Source organism: Tachysurus vachellii, chromosome 2, assembly GCF_030014155.1.
Source record: "Tachysurus vachellii isolate PV-2020 chromosome 2, HZAU_Pvac_v1, whole genome shotgun sequence".
NCBI lineage: Eukaryota > Metazoa > Chordata > Actinopteri > Siluriformes > Bagridae > Tachysurus > Tachysurus vachellii.
The window spans coordinates 4444552-4467982 of record NC_083461.1 but is presented as its reverse complement, the minus strand read 5'-3'; the positions used below and the strand labels follow the sequence as shown (position 1 = coordinate 4467982).

Here is a 23431-nt window from a genome sequence, read left to right as displayed (position 1 = left end):
GCAGAATCTTTTTTGAATGTTTTCTCTCATTTTTAAAATGATCCCACAATTAATGTTAGGTAAATGTTGTATTCTGGATGAGTTTTAAACTCTTTCTTATGTTTCTGTCTTTCTCATTTTTGCATAATTTGCATACTTCTTCAAAAACACACTGAAAACCTTTGGGTAATAGAATAATTAAGCATTCTTGGGCGTTTTTCTGATAGGCAAACAGAAAAAGAAGCCCCGACAAAGAAGCATTAACGAAGATAACGAAGAACTCTGGAAGAACCCTAAGATACATTAAATGCTGTTGTGAAAACTATCATGAAAAATCCAGTTCCTCATGAACTAGGAGAAAATAATTTCCTCTAATTTCCTCGTTGTAGAGGTCCGGTTGCTGAACAGATGCTGATGACCCCAGAGACTGTACTGGTTGGAATGACCATCACTGTTCTGATGTTTCCTCTCCAAACCCTCCTCAGCTTCTTGTTCAGAAAAACCAAGAGCAAGGTATGAACATTCCTCCTTGTACCACGTTCCATTTCTTGTGTTTCCTCTTATCAAAATCGATAAGAAAAGAACCTAATGTTAAATCAGTGTTGGTTGTTTTTTTTTTACTTCTGTAATCAGATTACTTTATCGCCATGTACAGTATACGGTTCATCGGGTTTTATTATAGTGTTGCACTTTTTTCCAGGTTGCCATGGAGATCTCGCTGCCTCCATCTCCTATGTCTGATATTGTCGAAATGGATGTGTACCTACGCCACCCAGATACGTCCTGCGCTTCCTTTTTGTCCATGCCTACAGGCCACGGGTCCTCCACAAATGAGGGATCTTCACTTGTGAGACCTGATTTTACTTTAGATGGTTGAACATGTAAAGAGTAAAACAAGTGGATGTTTTTTTATCGTTCTGATACTACAGCAGGTTCCCTGTGATTATTATCATTTTTATTTATTAAGGAACTTTTTGTTGTAGTAATAATTCGAGTAACAAGAGTTGCAAGATTCACAGCAGGAACACTTTTAGGATCTCAGGGGCTTTAGACGTGTTTCCACTAGAAGATGCAAGAGCCAGGGTTTAATTCACATGGGACAACAGGATCAACAGCTACAACAGGATCATTCTGAGAGCCTTTGTAACTTTAGAGGCAGATGCATATCCACCAAATTATATTTTTTATTTCTGTACTCTAGACCCTATTACTAAATCAGCTGTTACTATAGAAACAGAAACAGAGTCAGGGTTCCCAAGCGTCCTGGAAAACCTGGAAATCCTGGAAAATTAATGACCAATGTTCCAGTCCTATAAAACACATGGAAAATGAGAGAAAACATAAATTGTCCTGGAAAAAAATTTTGTTGTCCTGGAAAGTTATAATTTTTTAATGTTCTTGATCATTTAAAGAACAGTTTTACGACTGTTCGAAACAATTAACGTTAGTAACAGAAAGCGCTCTGTTCAGGGACGCTGAGTTTTGACGGTTTTTTTGTTATGCTGTTTAATCTCGCTGTGACGGATGACGTTTCAGGTGCTAAGAATGGTTTAAGTGCTTGAATGTTTTCAGCAAATGGTGACGGGTAAACAGATTATATTAACCTTGTAAATCTGACTATCATGTGCAAGGGGAATGCACAGCAAACTAAAGCATGCATGACGGCATTGGCCTGAGAAAGGAGAGGGTATTAATATGTTCTGTCTTTTTATTTTATAAATGTTGAAATTTCATTCACATGACAAATTGTCTTTAAAAGTATAGTTAAGTAATAGCCATAAAGTGTACATTGTTTTTAAGACTTCTGGAGAGAAGAACATATTACTTTTGGCCGTGAATCTGTGAGCCTTGTCTTTTATTGCTAAATTTGAAATGTCCTGGAAAGCGATCTCTGAAAAAGAGTGGGAACCCTGAGAGTGTATTAGTGACCTTAAACCTTTGATTTGCTTTGCTCTTTCATATCTACTGTTATAGGAAAACAGTCAACATCTTAAGACTAATCGAAATCAAGAATTGAGAATAAACACTGAAATGTTTGCATTTTATTTAGGAGTCCTCAGAGAGCCTGAAACTGGAGTCTGAATTTTGGAACACTTCACAGTTTGGGAGTGAAAGGTATAAGAAACACTTCAGTACTGCGCTTGTTCCTGTGTCATTTTATCAGGTTTTAACTAATAAATCATACAATTCTGTCCTCGCTCTAGCAGGCTGGAACAGTGGACATCAATTGACAGCATTATAGGCTTTGGCGAGATGATGGAACCCACAAGGCTCTTGAAGAGAAAAAGAGCACTTCTCAAGTTAAGGCTTAATTCTCCAGCATCTGAACTTTCAAACTCTGAACACAGCAGTTCTCCAGATCTGAAGAAACAGCAGCCATCATGCTCTGGTACGTCATGTATTGCTCTTATTTTATCCATTTACAGGTATATTTAATATCATGGAACCTCACCGGAACTGTTTTATTACTTTTACAAACAGTAGTTCCATCACCAACCTCAATTTCTTTTTCTATTGCGAAGTTAATAACACAAAAAATTACAACTTGTGTTATGAAGAATCCACAAAGTGCAAACTCCTCCCTCCTGAAGCCTTTTCTGTGTCCCTGTTTGGATAAATCCAGTGCGTGACCGCTTTAAATAACGGCTCATCTCACGTTTTCACATTAATGAGTAAAAAATTTCAGCACCCGAGCGGCTTTTTTTTTTAGCTTTTTTTATTTTTTAATAAAGTTTGTTGTGTAGTTGACCAGGCGGTCGTTTGTTGATATCTAACTTCTGCTATTTTTTCGGTGTGATGTATTTCCCCCTTGCTATGTTTTTCACCTGATATCAGATTTTCATATGCTTTTCAGTTTCTGATTGGGTGTCTGTTGCTAAGCAACCAGCTAAACGTAATGTTCTACCAACGCATGGTTTCACACTGTACAGGTCTGACACCAGAGGGTAGAGTTAACACTGTAAAAGCCGAGCTGATCCTGCTTTAGAAAAGAGCTTCATAACCCCAGGTAAAAAGCCGTGCTAATCCCTTCGTCTATCTAGGATTAAGCCTTTTAGAAAGCTACGGCTAGATGCTTAGCAACAGACAACCAATCAGTTAAACCGATCACACAATGTATTTACCCAATCGTGGTTATTGTTAAATAAATGTCCAAACAATAATCCAGGATATAGGTATGTACAATGTGAAACACCAGATTCTAAAGAGCCAGGATTAATTGTTAAAGGTGGGGTCTCCGTTTTTTGAAAGCCAATGTTGACATTTGAAATCACCAAAACAAACACGCCCCTAACCCAAATGGGTCCCACCCCTGTATTGATAGCTCCGCCCACACATACATACGTAACCCAGATATCTAATGGAAAGTAATGTGTCTTCATCATAGCTGAAGGGAAGAACAATACGATTGCAGATAAACAAACAAGCAAAAATGACACACAAGCATAATCATGTAAAGGACAAAGGCATATATTAGTTCTGTGTAACAAAGCAAAACCAACGTTACTCACCTATCGAGAAGGAAAAAAGCGCCTCGGCGTCTTAAGTAAAGTTGACCACATATTCACAGATTGGAGTTTCCCGAGTCAATAACTCCTGAGCTAAACGCTGTTACTACACAAAACACGGTTGTAGCTGCGTCTCTACATTACTACGGTAGAAAAGAGGTGTTATTTGTGTAGTAACAGTGTTTAGCTCAGGAGTTATTGACTCAGGAAACTCCAATCTGTGAATATGTGACCAACTTCCTGCTCCTTCAGTTCTCTCCAGCGCTGGAAAGCTGATCCTATATTAACACGTCCTACTTCTTACCTTATCGTAAGCCTTTCTTCGCTTTCTTTCTTTGTTTTTATCCTTCATGTCAATGTTAAAACCGCTTTCTGCTAATGTCACACATGCGCACTGAACACTCTCTCCGCCCATATTGACAAGACATGCCCCTATCTGCTCATTGGCGACACGTTTTGTTTTTGTTTAGTTTGTCGTCCCGACTCAGTTTTCTAAAGCATTTCTCAAACAACGGAGACCCCACCTTTAACCTCGAGTAGAACATGAGCAGTGAGAAATGTCAAGCAATAGGAATAACCCGGGATTCCTTTTATCACTGGGTTCCAATTATCCAGGGGCAATTATTCATATATACGGTTTAAGTGTGAAAAGCCTTAATTTTTAAAAATCTGTCTATAATTTTTAAACAATTGGACAATCTGACCAATCAGAATCAAGCATTTTTGGAATGTCGTTTCAGAAGATGAGTTACAGCCTGTTTTTGCAGATCTTTTCTCATCCAGTGATGCTTCCTCGGGGCAAAGTACGTCTGACAGTGGCCAATATTCACCCAACGAAACCGTACTATCTGACACGTGAGTCTGTGACGTGAAGCATCTGACACGTGAAATGTTGTGAACATCTTCCCCAAGCTGATGCACTTGTGTTTACTGTAGACTGGACAGCTCCTCTAGTGAATGGATGGATGTGAGTGTGGAGAAATCTGATTGCGATGCTGTCCTTTATAAATCTCACTGCTCTATGTCGGTGTGTAGTGTGGCCAGTACTTTTCTCCCCAGTCTTCCCCCGGACTCCTTCAGCACCACCTCTACTACACACATAGGTAAGCTGGCCAAAAAGGTTCTCTCAAGTAAAGTTTCCACCACGGGAACCTACATCTGGAACTAGAAAATCTTTTTAAGTGCTTAGAGTAATCACTGCTACCATAACCAAGGCTGTGTGCCAGGACCCCTTGTAGTTTCTAAGACTAGTTTCATGGCAGGAACTTTTTTAGAAACCTTTAAGACTAACTGCTAGTGTAACCAAGGCTGTTGTTCCTGGACCCTTTTTGTTTCTAATGCAAGTATCACAGCAGGAACCATTTAAGACCTCAGAAATTTTGGTTGCTTCTCCACCACAGGGGTTAGGTTGCTAGAGTTACTGTTTAGTTCATTACAAAGAAACATTTTGGGAAGTCAAGACCTTTGGACACCTGTCCACCAAAATAATTAGGACCATTACTTTCTATTCAGGTCAAAAGAGCTGTTGTTAAAGGAACTAATGCAAGAGTTAATAGTTTCACAACAGGTATCAATATTATTTGGATCATGGGGACATTAGTTCCAGCCAGCATTTGAATTCACTTGGCATTTATCTACAAGGAACCTTTTAAGGCACATATTTACTTTAGGAAACTTTTCAGGAATTTAGTTACTCTATGAAGAACAAATAGTTCCAGGAACAATTTTAGTTTTTTTAAGGCAAGATCCACAGCAGGAACCATTTCAGAATCTCAGGTACTTGAGGAACAATTATTGCCCCTTTTCCACCTTGAGTGCTGGTTCGGAGCCTAATGTAGAACCAGTTCTTTCTTTTTCGACAGCCAAAGCACCGGCTCTGAACCAAGAAAAGTGGTTCTTAAGTAGCACCAAAACGTTGCTGGTCTAGACTTAAGAACCGCTTGTGTCAGGGGCTGTGGGCGGAGCTACTGTTAGTGCATGTACCTTAAGTATACTAATGTGTAATACATTTTTACTTTACCGCAATATGATACATTATCAGCACACGATAGTAAGTAGCTACATGCTAAGGCTAAGTTTTTTCTGTGTTAATGATAATATAACGTTTATACAGATTACATGGAGCTGCACGTACACGTTGGATTCGCCGCGTTTGGATGTTAATGTAGGTTCACAAAGCCATGAGCATTAACAGTAAAGCAACATCCGCCATTGTTGATGTGTTTGTGTTTGTCGCTGCTGAGCTAACATTGCTGTGTAACGTGACACGTGAACCGGTTCTTTTTGGTGGAAAAGGGGTATAGAAGAACCATAGACAGTGTTTAGTTTATAAGTCATGAATATCCATCAAAGGCACCATGGTCATTGCTTCATTTTGTTTTTGTTTTGTTACACAAGGAATATATCTACTTTAAGGAACCCTTTCAAAGGAACTGAGTAATTAGGACCATCTAGGTTCCTATAGAAGTTCCATTAATGGAAACAAGCATAAGGCCAAGTAATTGCACTTTATATATAATCAATACAAACAGCTGTAAGAATAATCTGACATTGCCAATCCCTAGGTGTATCGCGCAGTGGCCCGGGTCTGATGCTACCAGCTTGGATGTTGGGTGTGGCTTATCTTTTTGTGGCTGTGCTCTTGGGAACATGTCTTGCTTTAGTGGGCTTATACGGTAGCTCCTTCTCCAACTCGGTGCTTCTAATGTGGCTCACTTCAGTCCTTTCAGCCTTCTTCACATCAGTTCTGGTTCTGGAGCCTCTCATGGTTAGTGTGGAAATGCTAGAAATGATTGCGCATGGTTATGTATGTATAAGATTTCTGAATCAAATTTTACCCTGTGGAGGTTTACCCTGTGGACGCATCAGCCGAAATGTTGTTCTACATTTCTACAGATATGCATTCGGGCCATGTATCTTGCCTTAGTGGTGAAACCAGTAGACCCTGAAGTGGAGGATCGTTTGGCCCAGGAGTCAATAGTGATGAGGGTATGGAAGGATCAAGGGGTTAAAGTGCGTCCTCTCTGTGGCTATGGCCTGTTGCATGCTAAAGAAGAGGCACGGAAAGTACGAATTCTCAGAAATCTAATGAAGGTGAGAATTCTTTTACCCCTAATTAGTTTTGAAATGCAGCCTAAAGTGATCTTTGGTCTGTCCCTCTGGGGATAAGGTTCCTCTACATAAGGTTCCTTGTTTTACCTTGCTTATGTTGCCAGGTCCATCTCCTGTTTTAGGGAATCTCATAGAACGGATAAACTCATTTTGTGATACATTTAAGCATGACATAATAACACAGTAATCCTAGAATATTATTACAAGTGTATGCTCTGCAAACCAGTACTCAGAATACCTGACAATTTTTTCGTATCTTGTCTTGCTTCTCCACCTTACCCAGAACTGCCTTATCTACATGCTGTTCCTGTTGGTGGTTCTCATGATGAACTATCAGGATAACATCCAGGAGGCGAACGGCAGACTCCTTCACTCTGCATTTAAACGTTCAATCATCTCAGCCTCGCCAGGACAACCTAACCTAACAGGCCTATCAGGGTGAACCACCAAACCACTATGCTCTGTCATTTCCAGACATGGTTTCCACAGCTTCCTTTACCACACTGATTAGCTGTCGATCTGAGTCCAGCCGTGTGCTCAATCATTTCTATTCAGCAATTTAGTCACACAGAGCTTGATGTCAAAGTCAACACTGTTGCTAGGCAACTAGGAAATTATAGATGCTGAGCGTAAATCACCTAGCACTTGTGTGCACTCTCTTTTATGTACCGTAAATCTTTTTTTTTGTACTGGCACTTCTCATAAACATCCGGTACTCCACTTTACAGATACTTCACAAAAGCAAAGACTATCTAGCTAATAAATAATATTCTTGACTTCACACTAAAACTAAGTGGACATTAAATTTACAGTGTAGACTAAATGGAATTTGAGGTTACACGTCACTTATTTGTTTACTTACGTGAGTGAGAAAAATAGAGGACTACAACACTTAGAAGTACAAAAGTTAATATTATATAATATCACATGAACATGAGAGTTTAAACCAACAAGAAAATGTCACTATACCAACAATCACATGTTAAAATCAATTGATGTGGAGCATCAGTCCTACACGTCTATCTGTAGGTTGTTATCATCAGTGTTGTGCTAGTTACTAAGAAATAGTAACTAGTTACAGTTACTCAATTACTTTGTTGATTACTTTACACCAAAAAGTAACACGTTACTGTTAAAAGTAACTTTTTAGTTACTTTTTTAAAGAACGTTCTTTAATTTTCCCATTAATAGACAGGACCTTCAAACCAGAAAGACAAAGCTTACATTTGACTAAAAGGTTTTTGTCTTTATGCTCAACTAAAGTGAAATTATGTGCATATTCCCACTTTGAGAAACTCGTCTTGCGCTCGCCTCGACTCGCCGTTACTGCCGCACATACTTATATAAACGGAAACACGCCCACAGTGCGGCGTCTTCGTGTTTACAGGTTGCATCCGCCAATCCTACAATGTGTCGCTGCTGTAAGCAGGTTAGTCTGTAGGCTACACTTCAGCCTAAATGAATTAATTTAATAAGTAACGGATAACGCACCATATGGTAACGGTAAGGGAGTTACTTTATTTAAAAAGTAATGCGTTAGAGTGTTAGTTACTGTCAAAAGTAACTGCGTTACACTCACTCTCACTCACTCATTTTCTACCGCTTATACGGACTACCTCGGGTCACGGGGAGCCTGTGCCTATCTCAGGCGTCATCGGGCATCAAGGCAGGATACACCCTGGACGGAGTGCCAACCCATCTCAGGGCACACACACACTCTCATTCACTCACACAATCACACACTACGGACAATTATCCAGAGATGCCAATCAACCTACCATGCATGTCTTTGGACCGGGGGAGGAAACCGGAGTACCCGGAGGAAACCCCCAAGGCACGAGGAGAACATGCAACTCCACACACACAAGGTGGAGGCGGGAATCGAACCGCCAACCCTGGAGGTGTGAGGCGAACATGATAACCACTAAGCCACCATGCCCCCCTAACTGCGTTACAGTAACGCGTTATTGCCCAACACTGGTTCTCATAGAAACCAAAACATAGAATATAAATATGTGATCTGTTATGTAGCTGAATTACTAAATTCCAAAAATAAAGAATTCAGATTAACTATTAAACACAGAATAAAACCAAAACTGTTCACATTTTCTCTGTGGAACTGAACTAGTGATTTGCATATTGTGAACTTTTTCTGGATAGTTAATCAAATTAATTATCTTCTCATATAGGTGGGCAGATGTGTGGCAGTGGATGGAACAAAGATTAACAACACACCTCCACAGAAATCCCTCCCTCTCTCTGATTGGCATAGCACGACTACAGAGAGTGAATACCAAAGACACAATAAAAAATAGCCAGACTTTCATGATGGTCAGTGCTGAAAATTCAGGACATCTAAGACAAAGACACCAAAGCAACAGGACTACCTCCTTCCTCACCTGGTGAGTCATGTCCGTTAGCTTTGAACTTGCAAAATCTTTAGAATCTTTATGATGGCTTTGTTCTGCAATTTTTTTTCCATTTTTTTAAACATTGATGTTTATCTAAGTGTGATCGTTTTTAAACTGTGCATGCAAATTAATTGACCTAGCAACAATTGTTCTACTATCATCCATGATTTATGTGTGTGGGGCAGCAGAAGATGTGATTTAGAATATGTAGCTTGTGTTATGCATTTTCAAATTTACTTTTACACTACATACTAAATGAAAACTCTGGGTGGATTTGGGTTGGTGGAAGGATGGCTGGATGGATGTATTCGTGTGGATTCGGGTGTGTGGATTTGGTTGGATGGATGGATGGATTTGGAAGGACGGATGGGTGGGGGTAACTGGATGGATGGATAAATGGATAGGTGGGTGGAATTGGATGGATAGAGTGATGGATGGATGGATGGATGGATGGATGGATGGATGGATTCGTGTGGATTTGGGTGTGTGGATTTGGGTGTGTGGATTTGGATGGATGGATGGATGGATGGATGGATGGATGGATGGATGGATGGATTGATTGATTTGGAAGGACAGATGGGTGGAGGGAACTGGATGGATGGATAAATGGATAGGTGGGTGGAATTGGATGGATAGAGGGATGGATGGATGGATGGATGGATGGATGGGGTTTTATTTGATGGGTGTGAGGATTTGGGTGGGTGGATGGATAGATGGATTTGGAAGTATGGATGAGTGGGCTGGAGATGGATGGATGGATGGATGGATGGATGGATGGATGGATGGGGTTTTATTTGATGGGTGTGAGGATTTGGGTGGGTGGATGGATAGATGGATTTGGAAGTATGGATGAGTGGGCTGGATATGGATGGATGGATGGATGGATGGATGGATGGATGGATGGGGTCTTATTTGATGGGTGTGAGGATTTGGGTTGGCCGATGGATAGATGGATTTGGAAGGATGGATGGGTGGGCTGGATATGGATGAATCGATGGATGGATGGATGGATTAGTGGATGGATGAATCGATGGATGGATTAGTGGATGGATGGATGGATGGATGGATGGATGGATGGCCGGATGGATGGATGGCTGGATGGGTGGATGGGTGGATGGCTGGATGGGTGGACTTTCAGCAGACATGATAAAGTATAAACATTTACATACCTAACTATGCAAGACTAGTATTAAAAATGATATATGCTACTAAGTACTGATTTATCTCCTACTAAGGCCATGGCCTACACCACAGTCATGTGATTCCAGTGAGACAGATGAGATGTTGCTTGGAAACAGCAGTTTCTTCACCAGTCACATCCTGTCAGACCTGAAACAAACACATTGGTTCACAGCAGAGTAAGTTTCTCACCCGAGGACATTGTTACAGCTCTTAATTAAATTCTCACAGCATCGTTTTCCTCATCTGCTACATCTGGAGCCTGAGAAAAGAAATAGAAAATATGTTGTCTTAAATTTAATTTAAAGAATTATTATTATTATTATTATTATTATTATTATTATTATTATTATTATTATTATTATTATTATTATTATTATTATTATTATTATTACTATTATTATTACTATTATTACTATTATTATTTGTATTATTATTACTATTGTTATTATTAATATTATTATTATTAATAATAATAATACTATTTAGGATGAGAGAGCACAGTACAATTATTTTTTTGACACTAAAGATAAAAAAAAGAACCTAGCTATTTATTTTTTTCTAACTGTTTTGTGGTATCGATGTGACATCAGACCCAAACACTGGTCAAATTGGTGTCACATAATCACACATAAATTTATTTTAATAAACTGTCTCATTTCTAAAAATATATACTATGTAAGGAATAAAACATTAAGGGGCTTGTTGTTATAGATGTGGAATAACTGTTATGACTTATTTGGTCTGTTTATTGGTTTAAGATCATAATATGTTAATATTTTATCCACTGATAAATTAGTAAACTTTAGTGTTGAGAAATGTTCAGGATAAAAATGACTTCCTGCTATCACTTATGATATAGCAGACAGTAAGAAATCGTTTCTTAGAAATAAGAAAAAAAAAAGCAGCTTGTCCAAATACTCCATATACAGTATAGAGTTTTCTGTGGAATAAAACCTCTTCTATAAAGAGCTAACACTGGTGTACGGAAGCGTATTGCATTCACTTGAGGAAAAAAAATCTACTCTGTTTTTCTGAATTAACGAGTTAATTATCTCAGAATTATGAGATCATTTTTCATGAATAAAAAGTTTTTTCACTCTGTTTTTATGAATTAATGAGTTAATTATCTCAGAATTATGAGAATAATCTTCATGAAAAGCAGATCAGAATGTTCTTTTCGTCTGAACAGGCGCAAAATCTTGAGGTGTCTGCGCAAATTTGACGCACTAATAACAATACCATTTATATTACTTAAAGACAGCAGTATCTTACGGAAGCGTATTGCATTCACTTGAGTAAAAAAAAAATCTACTCTGTTTTTCTGAATTAACGACTTAATTATCTCAGAATTATGAGAATATTTCAGGAAAAAAAATTTTTTGCTCTGTTTTTCTGAATTAACGACTTTATCTCAAAATTATGAGATAATTTTTCAGGAAAAAAAAATTTTGCTCTGTTTTTCTGAATTAACGACTTAATTAACTCAAAATTATGAGATAATTTTTCATGAATAAAAAGTTTTTTGCTCTGTTTTTCTGAATTAACGACTTAATGTGGATTGCATGGAAGTAAACATGTCCCGCCTTTCAAGTTTAATCAGTTGAACCGATATGGTATGCTTCATGGATATAAGATGATGCATCTGAAATGCATTCAGGCTGGCTATGTGGTGACACAAGAGACAATCAGGCAATTGTTGAAAATACTGGATCCCCATGGAGTGCAACTGAGGCGCCGGAATCGTCTTCGGCGACGTTTGTATCATAATCCAGGCCCGAACTTTTTATGGCATGTTGATTCATATGATAAACTCAAACCATATGGGATCTGCATCAATGGTGCAATCAACGGGTTTTCACGAATGGTGATACGGCTACCGTGAAGCATACTGTACCATATCGGTTCAACTGATCCTAGATAAACAAAGCAACATCAAGCAGATCAGAATGTTCTTTTTGTCTGAACAGGCGCAAAGTCTTGAGGTGTCTGCGCAAAGTTGACGCACTAATAACAACACCATTTATATTACTTAAAGGCAGCAGTATCTCCCAATGTCTCAAACCCAAAGTAAAATAAAACCAGATTAAACTTGAAAGGTGGGACATGTTTACTTCCATGCAATCCACATTAAGTCGTTAATTCAGAAAAACAGAGCAATTATAATTTTATTTCAAGAAAAAAATCTCATAATTTTGAGATAATTAAGTCGTTAATTCAGAAAAACAGAGTAGATTTTTTTTCCTCAAGTGAATGCAATACCCTTCCGTACTGGTGACTCCTTCTGGCTGCTAATTAAAACAAGAATCAACTTAACCCTTTCTTATTCGGTAACCAGAATTGAGAATTAGAAAAACAAAATTCATGCCATCATCTTTAACAAAACCGGTATTTTTAAACATCTGTACTTAGTGTTCAGCTGCTGCTCTTATTCACCATGAAGCGTTTATATATTCCAGGACCAAAGCTGTGCTAGTCGAGTTTACTCAGTACCACAGAGAGACTGGGATATACCTGCCAGTCTCCATACTGCTGGAGAAAACCCAGACACAGCGGATTCTCTCCACCGTCTCCATCCAGTCTTTTCATATCCCAGGATCTTTTTCTGGACCTGAATTAAACATTGCCATAACGGTAACAGCAACCATGCAGAAAAACTATTTCTGTGGAAATGTATGTGAAAAAGCATTATAAATGTATCAGGGAATTGATTTTAAAGTAACGCAATTTAATTAAAAGTCACTAAATTGCACCAACAAGGAAAATATTAAGCAGGGTTTAGAGCCATTGAAGTATTTAGCTACATTATACTTTGAGTTGAATTTGATGTCATATATCAATATATCATGCTGACATTTCTCACAGTTTTGCTGTGAATACAATAAAAAAAAAAAAAAAAAACAATATAAAATTAACATTTAAGACCATAAATTAAATATAGCACTAATAATTAAAAAAAGAAAAAAGAAAATTGATTCAAATGATATAAATAAATAAAGAATAAAATAAGTAAATTCATTTATTTAAATAATTCTATTAAATACATTTATTAAATAATTCTATAATATTTAAAATAAGAATTTATTAATACTTTATTTATATTTATTTATTATTTAAATTGTTTTTTTTTTATATTCAGCAACTAAAAAACAACAGACTACATGTTTAATGTAGTGCAAACATTATTAATTTATTTCTTCTATATATTATTTTGTGTTTTATGGGTTCATTGATTTGTCTGCACTAGAACCTATCAGAACACAATATTTATGCAAAAATAAAAAATAATAAGAATGATGCTGGATCAAGTGCTATTTTATAATCTGCTAAACAATGAAGGTGGGATGAAAGAACAATGAAGATATATTGGTATATTAAACTTTTGTTTTCTGTAGGCAGTATAATATATCATACAGTTAGATTTTATGCAGATTTTTATGTGAGTTTAAAGCAGTGGAACAACTGGATTTTGTCCTCCGTCTTTGTAAAGAAGCATGTATTGAAACCAGGAAATAAAACCTGTGCCACACTGTTAAGTGCTCTGTTCTTTTGCTAGGCCCTACTGCTGATCTTCTCCTTGTGTTTCCTGAGTGCTGAGGTTCAGAGGATGCTCAGAGAGCGAGCTCAGTACCTAACCCAGGGATGGCATCTCTTCCAGCTTTTGGTGGCTTTACTGTCCTTCTCAGCAGCTTCACTGCATTTTTGTTTCTTGTCCACGGCCACTATGTGCCTTTCCGGTCAGGTCTCCAAGCCTGATACCTTCACAGGATTTCACAGCATTGCTTCTTTGTCCAAGATTTCCTCGCAGCTCTCAGCTGTGTTACTGATGTTGCTGGTTCTACAGGTAAAATTAACAACAGGGGAAGATACATGCTTGGTGTTGTAGGCAGTGGAAATGGCAAAGCGATTAGTGATATTAGTTATTAGAAAAATCACTGTTTTTTTTAAAGTTAAAAATATATAAAGTGTTAACACTATTGATGCTCTCTTCAGGCATAATCAACTGAACTTATTTATTTTATCAAGCAACAGTTTAACAGACATTTTAAATATTGGACACCAGAAAATGCATTTAAAAAATTGGGGGCAGGTCAGTGTTCAAACCCGGCATTCACTAAATTCCAGGGGTTTCGTTACCGGTCTTGGAAAACGCCCTCTTTCAAAAAAAAGAGTGTATCTACGACGGATAATTAAGGAGTCATACAAAATAACAGTCATTCATTCATTCATTCATCTTCTACCGCTTATCCGAACTACCTCGGGTCACGGGGAGCCTGTGCCTATCTCAGGCGTCATCGGGCATCAAGGCAGGATACACTCTGGACGGAGTGCCAACCCATCGCAGGGCACACACACACACACACACACTCTCATTCACTCACGCAATCACACAGTCCAGAGATGCCAATCAACCTACCATGCATGTCTTTGGGCCGGGGAGGAAACCGGAGTACCCGGAGGAAACCCCCGAGGCACGGGGAGAACATGCAAACTCCACACACACAAGGTGGAGGCGGGAATTGAACCCCGACCCTGGAGGTGTGAGGCGAACGTGCTAACCACTAAGCCACCGTGCCCCCAAATAACAGCCATACAACAACCAAAAACTATGGTTAGGGTTAGGGTTAGATTATTAAATAGGCCACGCTTACCCAATGACGCAATATCTGTTACGCTGTTCTGAAATCCCTGGAAATAAGTGCATCCCATTCAAACCCCAGCATTGCCAAGCTGCCACTGTTGGGCAATTGAGCAAGGCCCATAACCGTCCCCACTCCATGGCTGCTAAATCATAAAAATGCATATGTGGTGATAATAAAGGCTTTTATGTCCCAATTTCAAATAACACAATATATAGTGTAATATTAGCTAGCTCACTACAGTAATGTTATATAGCTTGCTATTCTAATTGGCTGGTAGTTCAATAAGACAGTGTAATAGTTAAGGTGTATTCACACTAGACTTTCAGCATGTAAAATTTATTAAAAGACTGCTTAAATATGTGTGGCAACCTGATATTACATCACACATCAAAGCAGGGAACAAACCAATGTACTGATTAATTCTCAGTGCTGGTCCCAAGCCCAAATAAAATGGACCGGTTATGTCAAGAAGGTCATTCTAATGTTAAAACCTATGTCAAAATCAAATATGCAGATCAGATGATCCACTGTATGAACCCCAAACAGGAAGAATCATTTTTTTTTTTTGCTTTGTTAGCAACAAGCTAGCTACTAATTAAGGATTCATGCTAATGTGTGTTGAATGGAAGTCAATTGAAACTAAATATCTAGCATGGCCACACATTATCACTAAACAAAAGGTTTTATCACACTCTCCTAAACATTGCTCCCAAAAGATAAAAAAGCTGGACAGGTGTATGAATAATTTGAAGAAACTCAAAAGGAATCTGTATGAATTTCTCATCAGAGCATGTTAGTCTTTCCTGTTTTTGTCACGCAATTCTTGAACCCCTATTTGTGTTTCTCTGAATTTGCAATAGGGCAAAAACATGCATACCATCTGTGATACACACAGGTACACACAGGTAATTAGTAATTTTTTTTTTCTGTTGCAGATGGCAGGTTCTTTGCAGTTTGTAAGAAGATGGGTGGTGTTCAGCAGAGTTCTCCACCAGGCCTGCTCTGAGATCTTTGGAGTAGTCCTCCTGTTTGTGCTTCTGCTGCTTCTCTTCTCCCACACAGGCAGCTTGGTACTCTGGATTGTTTCATTCAATATAATGCTTCTAAAATATCAAACATAAAATAATCAGGTCTGACTTTGCCATGATGTGACATTGTTTTCAGCTTTTCTCAGCTTCAGTGGAAGGCTTCAGGACTGTAAAGCAAGCTAGTCAGACCCTACTGTGCTTACTGAGAAATCGGATAGTTGTACGGCAGCTGTCTGAGGAGCATCCAGTACTTGGGCCCCTGTTCTGCCTCACTGTATTTGGACTGGGGTTCTGGCTCTTTGGGCATCTATGTGGGGCTGTATTGCTCCACAGGTACAAGACTATTCGGAAAGAAATGTACCGGCCATCTATGGAACCACAGGACTACGAGATGGTAGAGTTTCTCATCAAGAGGCTCAAGCTATGGATGGGGCTCAGCAAGATCAAGGAGGTATAAACATCTTTAGTCATCATGCATGTCAAAAAAATAATTTGCAGCAATGTATTCTGTGCTTGACTATACTCTATGCTTGTATTCATTCGATTCCAAGTTTAGGCACCGAGTAAAGTTTGAGGGCATGGAATCACCACCATCTAGATCGTCCCAGTGCTCCCATTTCTCCAGCATCAGATTGCCCATCAGTCCTACTGGACCTCGTCTGGTATCCTCTGCCTCCTCTCAGGTCTCAGAGTCTTCTACAGTCTCAGAGAGCCTTGAGGTCCAGCAGTATCTTGATCGTTTGCTGCCGTCAGTGGAAAGTCTCCTTGCTGGTTTTGACCGTGTCAATCAACTTAACGATGATGTCTTGTACATTGAGGAGCAGCTTCAGAAAGTGCAAAGGAGAATTGCCCAAAACAAAAGGACAAATATCGAACCAGGACCAGAGATGCCCCCAACAACAAAATTGGAAATACCTAGCCAAACTTCCCTTTGCATAGGACTGAAGCCTCTTCAGCCTTTCCTTGATGGTATCTCTGAGGTCCCCCCTTCTCGCCGTGCAACCCACTCCGAGTCCTCACTCCTGGGGCCTTCTGCTCACCTCTCAACTGATCTATCAGTAGCAGGAAGGTGGAAATCTCAGACAGCAGACCCAGAGATTAGGGGTTTCCCTAGACGAAGAGCCTGGCACTCAGGAACTTGTCACTCTGCAGATACCATTCAAAGGTTCTCTAAGTCTCAGAGCCCTGGGGCCATTCTTCTAAGACCTCGCAGTGAAGAAAGGGATTGGTCTGAAGCAAATGAAGGCATGCCAATTAAAAAGAAAGCCTGGCATTCTGATCCCTCTGAGATAGAAAAGGACTAAGAGTGTATGCTACAGACACAAAATTTGGTAGAGTTCTTTAAATGAATTATGCATGTGCTGGCTTGGAATTTGAACAGTAACTCGAGTAAGGAGCAGGAAAGTGGAGACACCTGTTTGGGAAAAGTGTACCTGTCAATCATTTCTGTGTAGTTAACTTTAACTGGTACAAAGCGGTTTCTCAGCAATGCATACATAGAGCTTGAAGGACTGTTAAATAAAGTGGTACCTTTATATATTTTGAATTAATTAGACACCCCTGGGAAGCTGGGGGTTGAATTATTGAATGGATAAAAAATCATGTTTATCACTTTATTTATCTCAGAATATATGGTATTTAGGACAAATGAGCTGGATATCATTGAAGTATTTCATCCTTGATGTTGTTTTTCATAGCATTTCATAGCCAGACATGCTTTTCTTTATTGGCTGTTCTGACCAAAAATAAAAAGTGAGTGTGACTTTTTAAATAAACAGTTGAATAAACATTGGATGATAACGTTTTAAGTGTTAGCATCTGGGCAAGTGTTAGCATCTTCAATACTTCTCATTGTAGCTGTGAAAACTACCACCTTCTTGATTGGAAGGTGATATTTAAGTGAAAGGAATATAAACTAAGAGTAGGACTGAGGAAGTAATTGAGGAAGTGCTGTCTTTATCAAACATCTTAAGTTAAATGTGAACTACTGTAGGTGTCATGAAGAGACTCCTTAAAAGCGAAGCTGACAATTCTGTATATACAGCACGTCTGGATATTTAAATACAATTTGAAAAGACAAAGTTCTGTATTTTTAATGTAGCCTCATTAAAGTGTATGGCAAGATGTTATTGTTATGTTTAGATATTGCAGTACCTTTCGTAATAGTCAGCTGATAGATTCATTGCATAGGGTTTAGAGTTGTTTGTGCATAGGTTTTAAAAGGTCAATATTTGAAATAATGGACTCACTCACTCTCACTCACTCATTTTCTACCGCTTGTCCGAACTACCTCGGGTCACGGGGATCCTGTGCCTATCTCAGGCGTCATCGGGCATCAAGGCAGGATACACCCTGGACGGAGTGCCAACCCATCGCAGGGCACACACGCACACACTCTCATTCACTCACGCAATCACACACTACGGACAATTTTCCAGAGATGCCAATCAACCTACCATGCATGTCTTTGGACCGGGGTAGGAAACCGGAGTACCCGGAGGAAACCCCCAGCATAATAATGGACTCATGTTATCAATTTTTTAAAGCAGCCTTCATCAAGGTGAATACATAAGCCTACAAAATACAGTATTTAGCTTTGCTGTCTTTATAATAGATTTAACCCCAGAAGATTAAACGTCAATTAAAAGACAGAATGTGAAAATTTGAAATAATGCTAATGCTAATTATGTTCTGCAAGCCAAAGCCTGTGTAGATATGTGCATTTTACTGCTCAACATCCAGCCTGGGGAGACGTGTACAGGTATGCCGTTAACTGGAAGTGGAAGTGAGCTAAACTAGCTAACCAGATCTGATTTACACTCTCAGAGAAAAAATAAAGGTATGCTAGCTTTTCACAGCTGGAAGAATTCTTTGAGAGAAGTGAAATATTTGTTCCTGTGGAGATGGAGTATCTTCTGTCTATTTGGGGAGAGTGTCACTGTTAGGCAGATACACAGGATGTGAGGAAGAAGTGTGAAAGGTGACGTGTCAAATATCTGTGAAATAAAGACTGAATGTGAAGGTTAATTAAATAATTTAATATTACACTTTTTAAATAAATGCAACTATGTGATATTTAGACTAATCCTAAAGGCAGGGAGATTTTTCACAGGGAAAATATTTGTAACCGACTGTTTCCTTACTTCTGAATAGACGTCAGGAGGCTACTGTTGTCGTAGCTAGTCGCAACAAGCTAGCAACTTAACTTGCGCTAGCTTAACATTTTTACTTGAATTATAGCAAGGAAATTTGTTAGCCTTGTTAGCCAACTGTTATCTAACTTTTACCATTTCAATTGCATCAAACAGTGGAAACAAGAAAATTGACTCAATCTAATAAATCAGCATTAACTTTTTAATTGTGTTTTGAATAGTTTCTCTATTGCTTCTTGTTTTTTTTATTTTGCTCCACATTGAAATTCTTTTCTTTACATATCCCATCTTTTGGAAGTTTGGTTCAGTGTACAGGGTCAGCCATGCTACAGTGTTCCAATTAAGGGTTAACTTCAACCCTGGTACAGAATTCTGATTAAGGTCCCTTGATCAAGTGCCCAAAAGTGGCAGCTTGCTGTTGCTGAGGCTTTAAAACTCGACCTTCTGATCAGCAACCCTGAGCCTTAACCATGTAGGTTACGATACTAATTTAGGTAAGCTGAGTTTCTGTTTTTCCCCACACCACAAGGTGGCATCCAGAGACTACCCAATATGCACCTTTTCACCAGTGTGCTCAATTGTGTATCCATTACAGAAATCATGGGGCCCTCTGGTGGACCTCTGGTGGGCTCTCATCACAACAAACAGCACTGAACATTAGTTTAACTAATTCAGATTACACTACAAGTTAAAAAATATCCTACTTATCTGTGTTCAAGTATTTAAAAGTTTCTTAGCTACGTGAATATTTCTGAAAACTTATAATTGTAAGTATGTTGATGCCAGCAACTCAACTTAATAACTAAAACTCTGCTAACACTATTGCAAAGTTTTTTCTGAATTATAAATTGTCCTGAATACTATATTGAGCATTTATTAAGCCTTGTATATACTGATTAGAAACTAGCATGGATTTCTCATTGGGTTCATTTCAAAACACTTATTTATATTTAAATATACAGAGCACCAAAATGAAAATTGTCTAAACCTACACATGCCACTGAGCTAAGGTTGCGAAAAGTTCTACTAGTCTACTCTTACAGCATTGTACAAGAGTAGCAAACACTCCATGCTATTGTTTGCGAAGTTGTATTTTCCATGTTGTCACTGTTATTGACAATGTCTAGAGGACATCAGTTTTTATTAGTCCAAATGATTCCTTATCGTTTTCAACCTCTGCAGTTCCTTATCACAGAGATATCTTGAAGAGGTGGATGGTGTATAAAAAGGAGTCTTGCAGTCTTTGAGCACAAGCAGCTGAACTCTTCCAAGCAGTCATGATGAAGTGGGCCGTAGTCCTTTGCGCCATGCTGGCGCTCTCTGAGTGCTTCATCAGGTAACACTTGTCCTCTATCTGTCTCCAGCATGCATTATCTAATGCAATTAACATTAAAGGTTTTTTTTTTCATTACTCTTCATTACTCAATGCTTTTCATCAGTACTGTGCAGTGGGTCAGGGTATTGATTTAAAACCTGTATGCTAATGACACGAAAACCTTGTTTTCCATTTGTTTATGGCAGCGTTCCTCTGATCAAGGGGAAGAGTGCTCGTGAAGCACTAGAGGAGAAGGGTCTTTGGGAGAAGTACAGGAAAATGTACCCTTTCAACCCAGCGGCTAAGTTTACCCAGAGCTATGCCGTTGGTTATGAATCCATGACCAACGATGCTGATGTAAGTCCATTTTTTCCAGCTTCTGCTCTAGCAAAAACAATCTTAAAATGTGCATTAGGAGGTTTCTATTGAAAATGACTTAATCACTAATTATTTCCAAATAAGAAAAACTCCAGGATCTGTTTGTAACGAGTGTCCCATCATTCTTTGAACAGCTTTCCTACTATGGTGTGATCTCCATTGGCACTCCTCCTCAGTCCTTCCAGGTTATCTTCGACACCGGTTCTTCCAACCTCTGGGTTCCCTCTATCTACTGCAGCAGTACTGCTTGCAGTGAGTAGAACCCATATGACCAATATCTCATTTAGAAATAATAAATATGGCTCATTAGAGATACAATATTGAAGATCTGATGCCTTTTCCTGTCTTACAGACAACCATGCTAGGTTCAATCCTGCAAAATCCAGCACCTTCCAGGCCAACAACCAGCCTCTGTCAATCCAATACGGCACTGGCAGCATGACTGGATTCCTCGGATATGACACTGTTGGGGTTAGAATTTCTTTAAAGCTATCCAATAATGGCAGAGATATGAGACTATACCACTTGTACCTAACACCTAGGAATGGTTCTTGAAATGATGATTTGTTTTGCTTCATATTTTTGTTACTTCTATCCAGGTTGGCAGTATCAATGTTGCCCATCAGATCTTTGGACTGAGTCAAACCGAGGCACCCTTCATGGCCCACATGAAGGCTGACGGCATTCTGGGTCTGGCCTACCCTCGACTAGCTGCCTCTAATGCCCAGCCTGTCTTTGACAACATGGTCCAGCAGGGTCTTGTTCAGGATTACTTCTCAGTCTACCTAAGTGGGTAAGAGAGACTCAGAATTTTAATACAAAAATGTATTACCAATTACTAAGGGTAGAGTCAAAAAGAGTCAAGAGTAGAGTTAAGAGTCAAGGGTGAGTCAAAAACTTTAAGACTTCCATCTGTTTAGGACTATCCGGCACAAGTTGTAGTAATCAACTCTACCTCTGCAGCAATGAAAACAACTTATTATTTGTTGTCAGAATAAAACAGAATAGAATAGGAAAGGATATAGCGAAGTTTTCTGCATCTTTGTTTTATTTATATTGCAAGCCAAACAATGTCATTTACATTGGCCTAGGCACAAAGGTTCACCTCAGCAACTGCCACTATAGGCTAATTTTTCTCAAACCAACTACATGAAAATGGTGGTGATAGGAAATTCAGATAAAGTGAAAGTTTGATGGAATGGGATGGGATTAGATGGGATGGGATAGCATAGGATAGGTTAGGGTAGGTTAGGATAGGGTATCTATGTTTCTACTTTTACCACAGAAACCTTGCTCACTGTATCCCGTCTCAATTGCAAATAACTTTGGATAAAATCATCAATTAAATGAGCAAATGTAAAATCTGGCAATATGGTCATGCCTCCACATCTAGCAACTCTCAAAGCGGCAGTGAGGTTATTTTCGGTGGATACAACACCAACCACTACACCGGTTCTCTGGTCTGGATCCCTCTGTCATCTGAGACATATTGGCAGATCACCGTGGACAGGTAAAAACCCAATTTTACCCAGTTTCTTTAGATGGATTATTACTTCATAATTTCCATCCATGTTTCCAATTTACAAACTAACAACCACGATCACCTTCTTTGCTGTACGATTTTTTACTCCAAAGCGTCACCATCAACGGACAGGTTGTTGCTTGCAATGGTGGATGCCAGGCTATTGTAGACACTGGTACCTCCCTGATCAGTGGTCCTACCAGTGACATCAACAACATGAACAGCTGGGTGGGAGCCACAGTGAGCAATGGAGATGTAAGTGAAGTCACTCCAAGGTCCTTAACCCTCAATTGGTCAGTTATATAAAGATGTGATAAAAATGTAAGTAGCTATGGATACGGATGTCTGCCAAATGCCGTAAATTTCATGTGGACTTTTATAATTGTCATTTTTAGGCGATGGTGAACTGCAACAACATTGGAAGCATGCCTGTACTGACCTTCAACATCAACGGCAATGCCTTCACCCTTCCCGCCTCAGCTTACGTCCGTCAGGTGAGTTCCAGTGGCACAGCAGCAAAACTTTGTGACCTAACGTCCGCTTTGTTTGATCGACATGGCTTGGGTTGTGAGAAAAGTCTAATAAGTGTAAGTAACTGATCTCTTTCTAAACTGCTTAACCCCGTCTGTTCTTTACAGTCTTATTACTACGGCTGCCGCACCGGTTTCAGCCCGAGCAGCTCAAGCCTGTGGATCCTGGGTGATGTGTTCATTAGGCAGTACTACACAATTTTCAACAGGTCCAACAACTCCGTCGGTTTCGCCAAGGCTGTGTAATAACATCTCTAGAAGACATCACAACCAAATGTTAGCTAATTATTAATAATTCTGAAAATGTAAATGATAAAATGATGACATGAAAACATAATAAAGTGATTAGTTCTAGTGAATACGTTGTAGTTGAGTATGATTCAGTGATTGTCATCAATCTCCTGGTTCCTCAATTATTTTCACATTTATTTTTTCCTGCACTTATTAATGAATAAAGAAAACAAACAAAAAAAAAGAATAAAGAAAACTTTTCTGCCGTAAACTCATGTAATCTTTCAGAGAGTCTGGAGTCACAACTCTGCACCATTTATATTCATTTCATACCACTTACTGAATAATCTACTAATTAATGATTCCATGACTGCAGTGCCTTAAAAATCCCTACACCGTGTCAGGAAACAAGGTTTCTGTGTAGACAAGCTGCTTAATAATTAGTA

At 38.9% G+C, this 23431-nt stretch overlaps 2 protein-coding genes across 2 annotated transcripts in view; both read left to right on the top strand.

Annotated features, from left to right (window-relative positions):
* The window catches only part of pkd1b (polycystic kidney disease 1b), a 44779-nt gene extending 27376 nt beyond the window's left edge, over nt 1–17403 (top strand). Inside the window, exons 26-41 of the mRNA XM_060887706.1 lie at nt 369–492; nt 680–826; nt 2030–2094; nt 2184–2368; nt 4226–4340; nt 4422–4588; nt 6050–6252; nt 6381–6578; nt 6880–7034; nt 8786–8998; nt 10243–10365; nt 12646–12820; nt 13743–14030; nt 15765–15899; nt 15994–16308; nt 16409–17403. Coding sequence (XP_060743689.1) covers nt 369–492; nt 680–826; nt 2030–2094; nt 2184–2368; nt 4226–4340; nt 4422–4588; nt 6050–6252; nt 6381–6578; nt 6880–7034; nt 8786–8998; nt 10243–10365; nt 12646–12820; nt 13743–14030; nt 15765–15899; nt 15994–16308; nt 16409–17161 — 3361 coding nt within the window. The 3' untranslated portion in view covers nt 17162–17403. The remainder of the gene's footprint in view (nt 1–368; nt 493–679; nt 827–2029; nt 2095–2183; nt 2369–4225; nt 4341–4421; nt 4589–6049; nt 6253–6380; nt 6579–6879; nt 7035–8785; nt 8999–10242; nt 10366–12645; nt 12821–13742; nt 14031–15764; nt 15900–15993; nt 16309–16408) is intronic.
* The window catches only part of LOC132862479 (pepsin A-like), a 65338-nt gene extending 42225 nt beyond the window's left edge, over nt 1–23113 (top strand). The window contains exons 2-10 of the mRNA XM_060894524.1: nt 20267–20345; nt 20531–20681; nt 20837–20954; nt 21055–21173; nt 21302–21495; nt 22096–22212; nt 22338–22479; nt 22620–22718; nt 22863–23113. Of these exons, the coding sequence (XP_060750507.1) occupies nt 20287–20345; nt 20531–20681; nt 20837–20954; nt 21055–21173; nt 21302–21495; nt 22096–22212; nt 22338–22479; nt 22620–22718; nt 22863–23000 (1137 nt within the window). The 5' untranslated portion in view covers nt 20267–20286 and the 3' untranslated portion in view covers nt 23001–23113. The remainder of the gene's footprint in view (nt 1–20266; nt 20346–20530; nt 20682–20836; nt 20955–21054; nt 21174–21301; nt 21496–22095; nt 22213–22337; nt 22480–22619; nt 22719–22862) is intronic.
* Nucleotides 23114–23431: the final 318 nt, after the last annotated feature.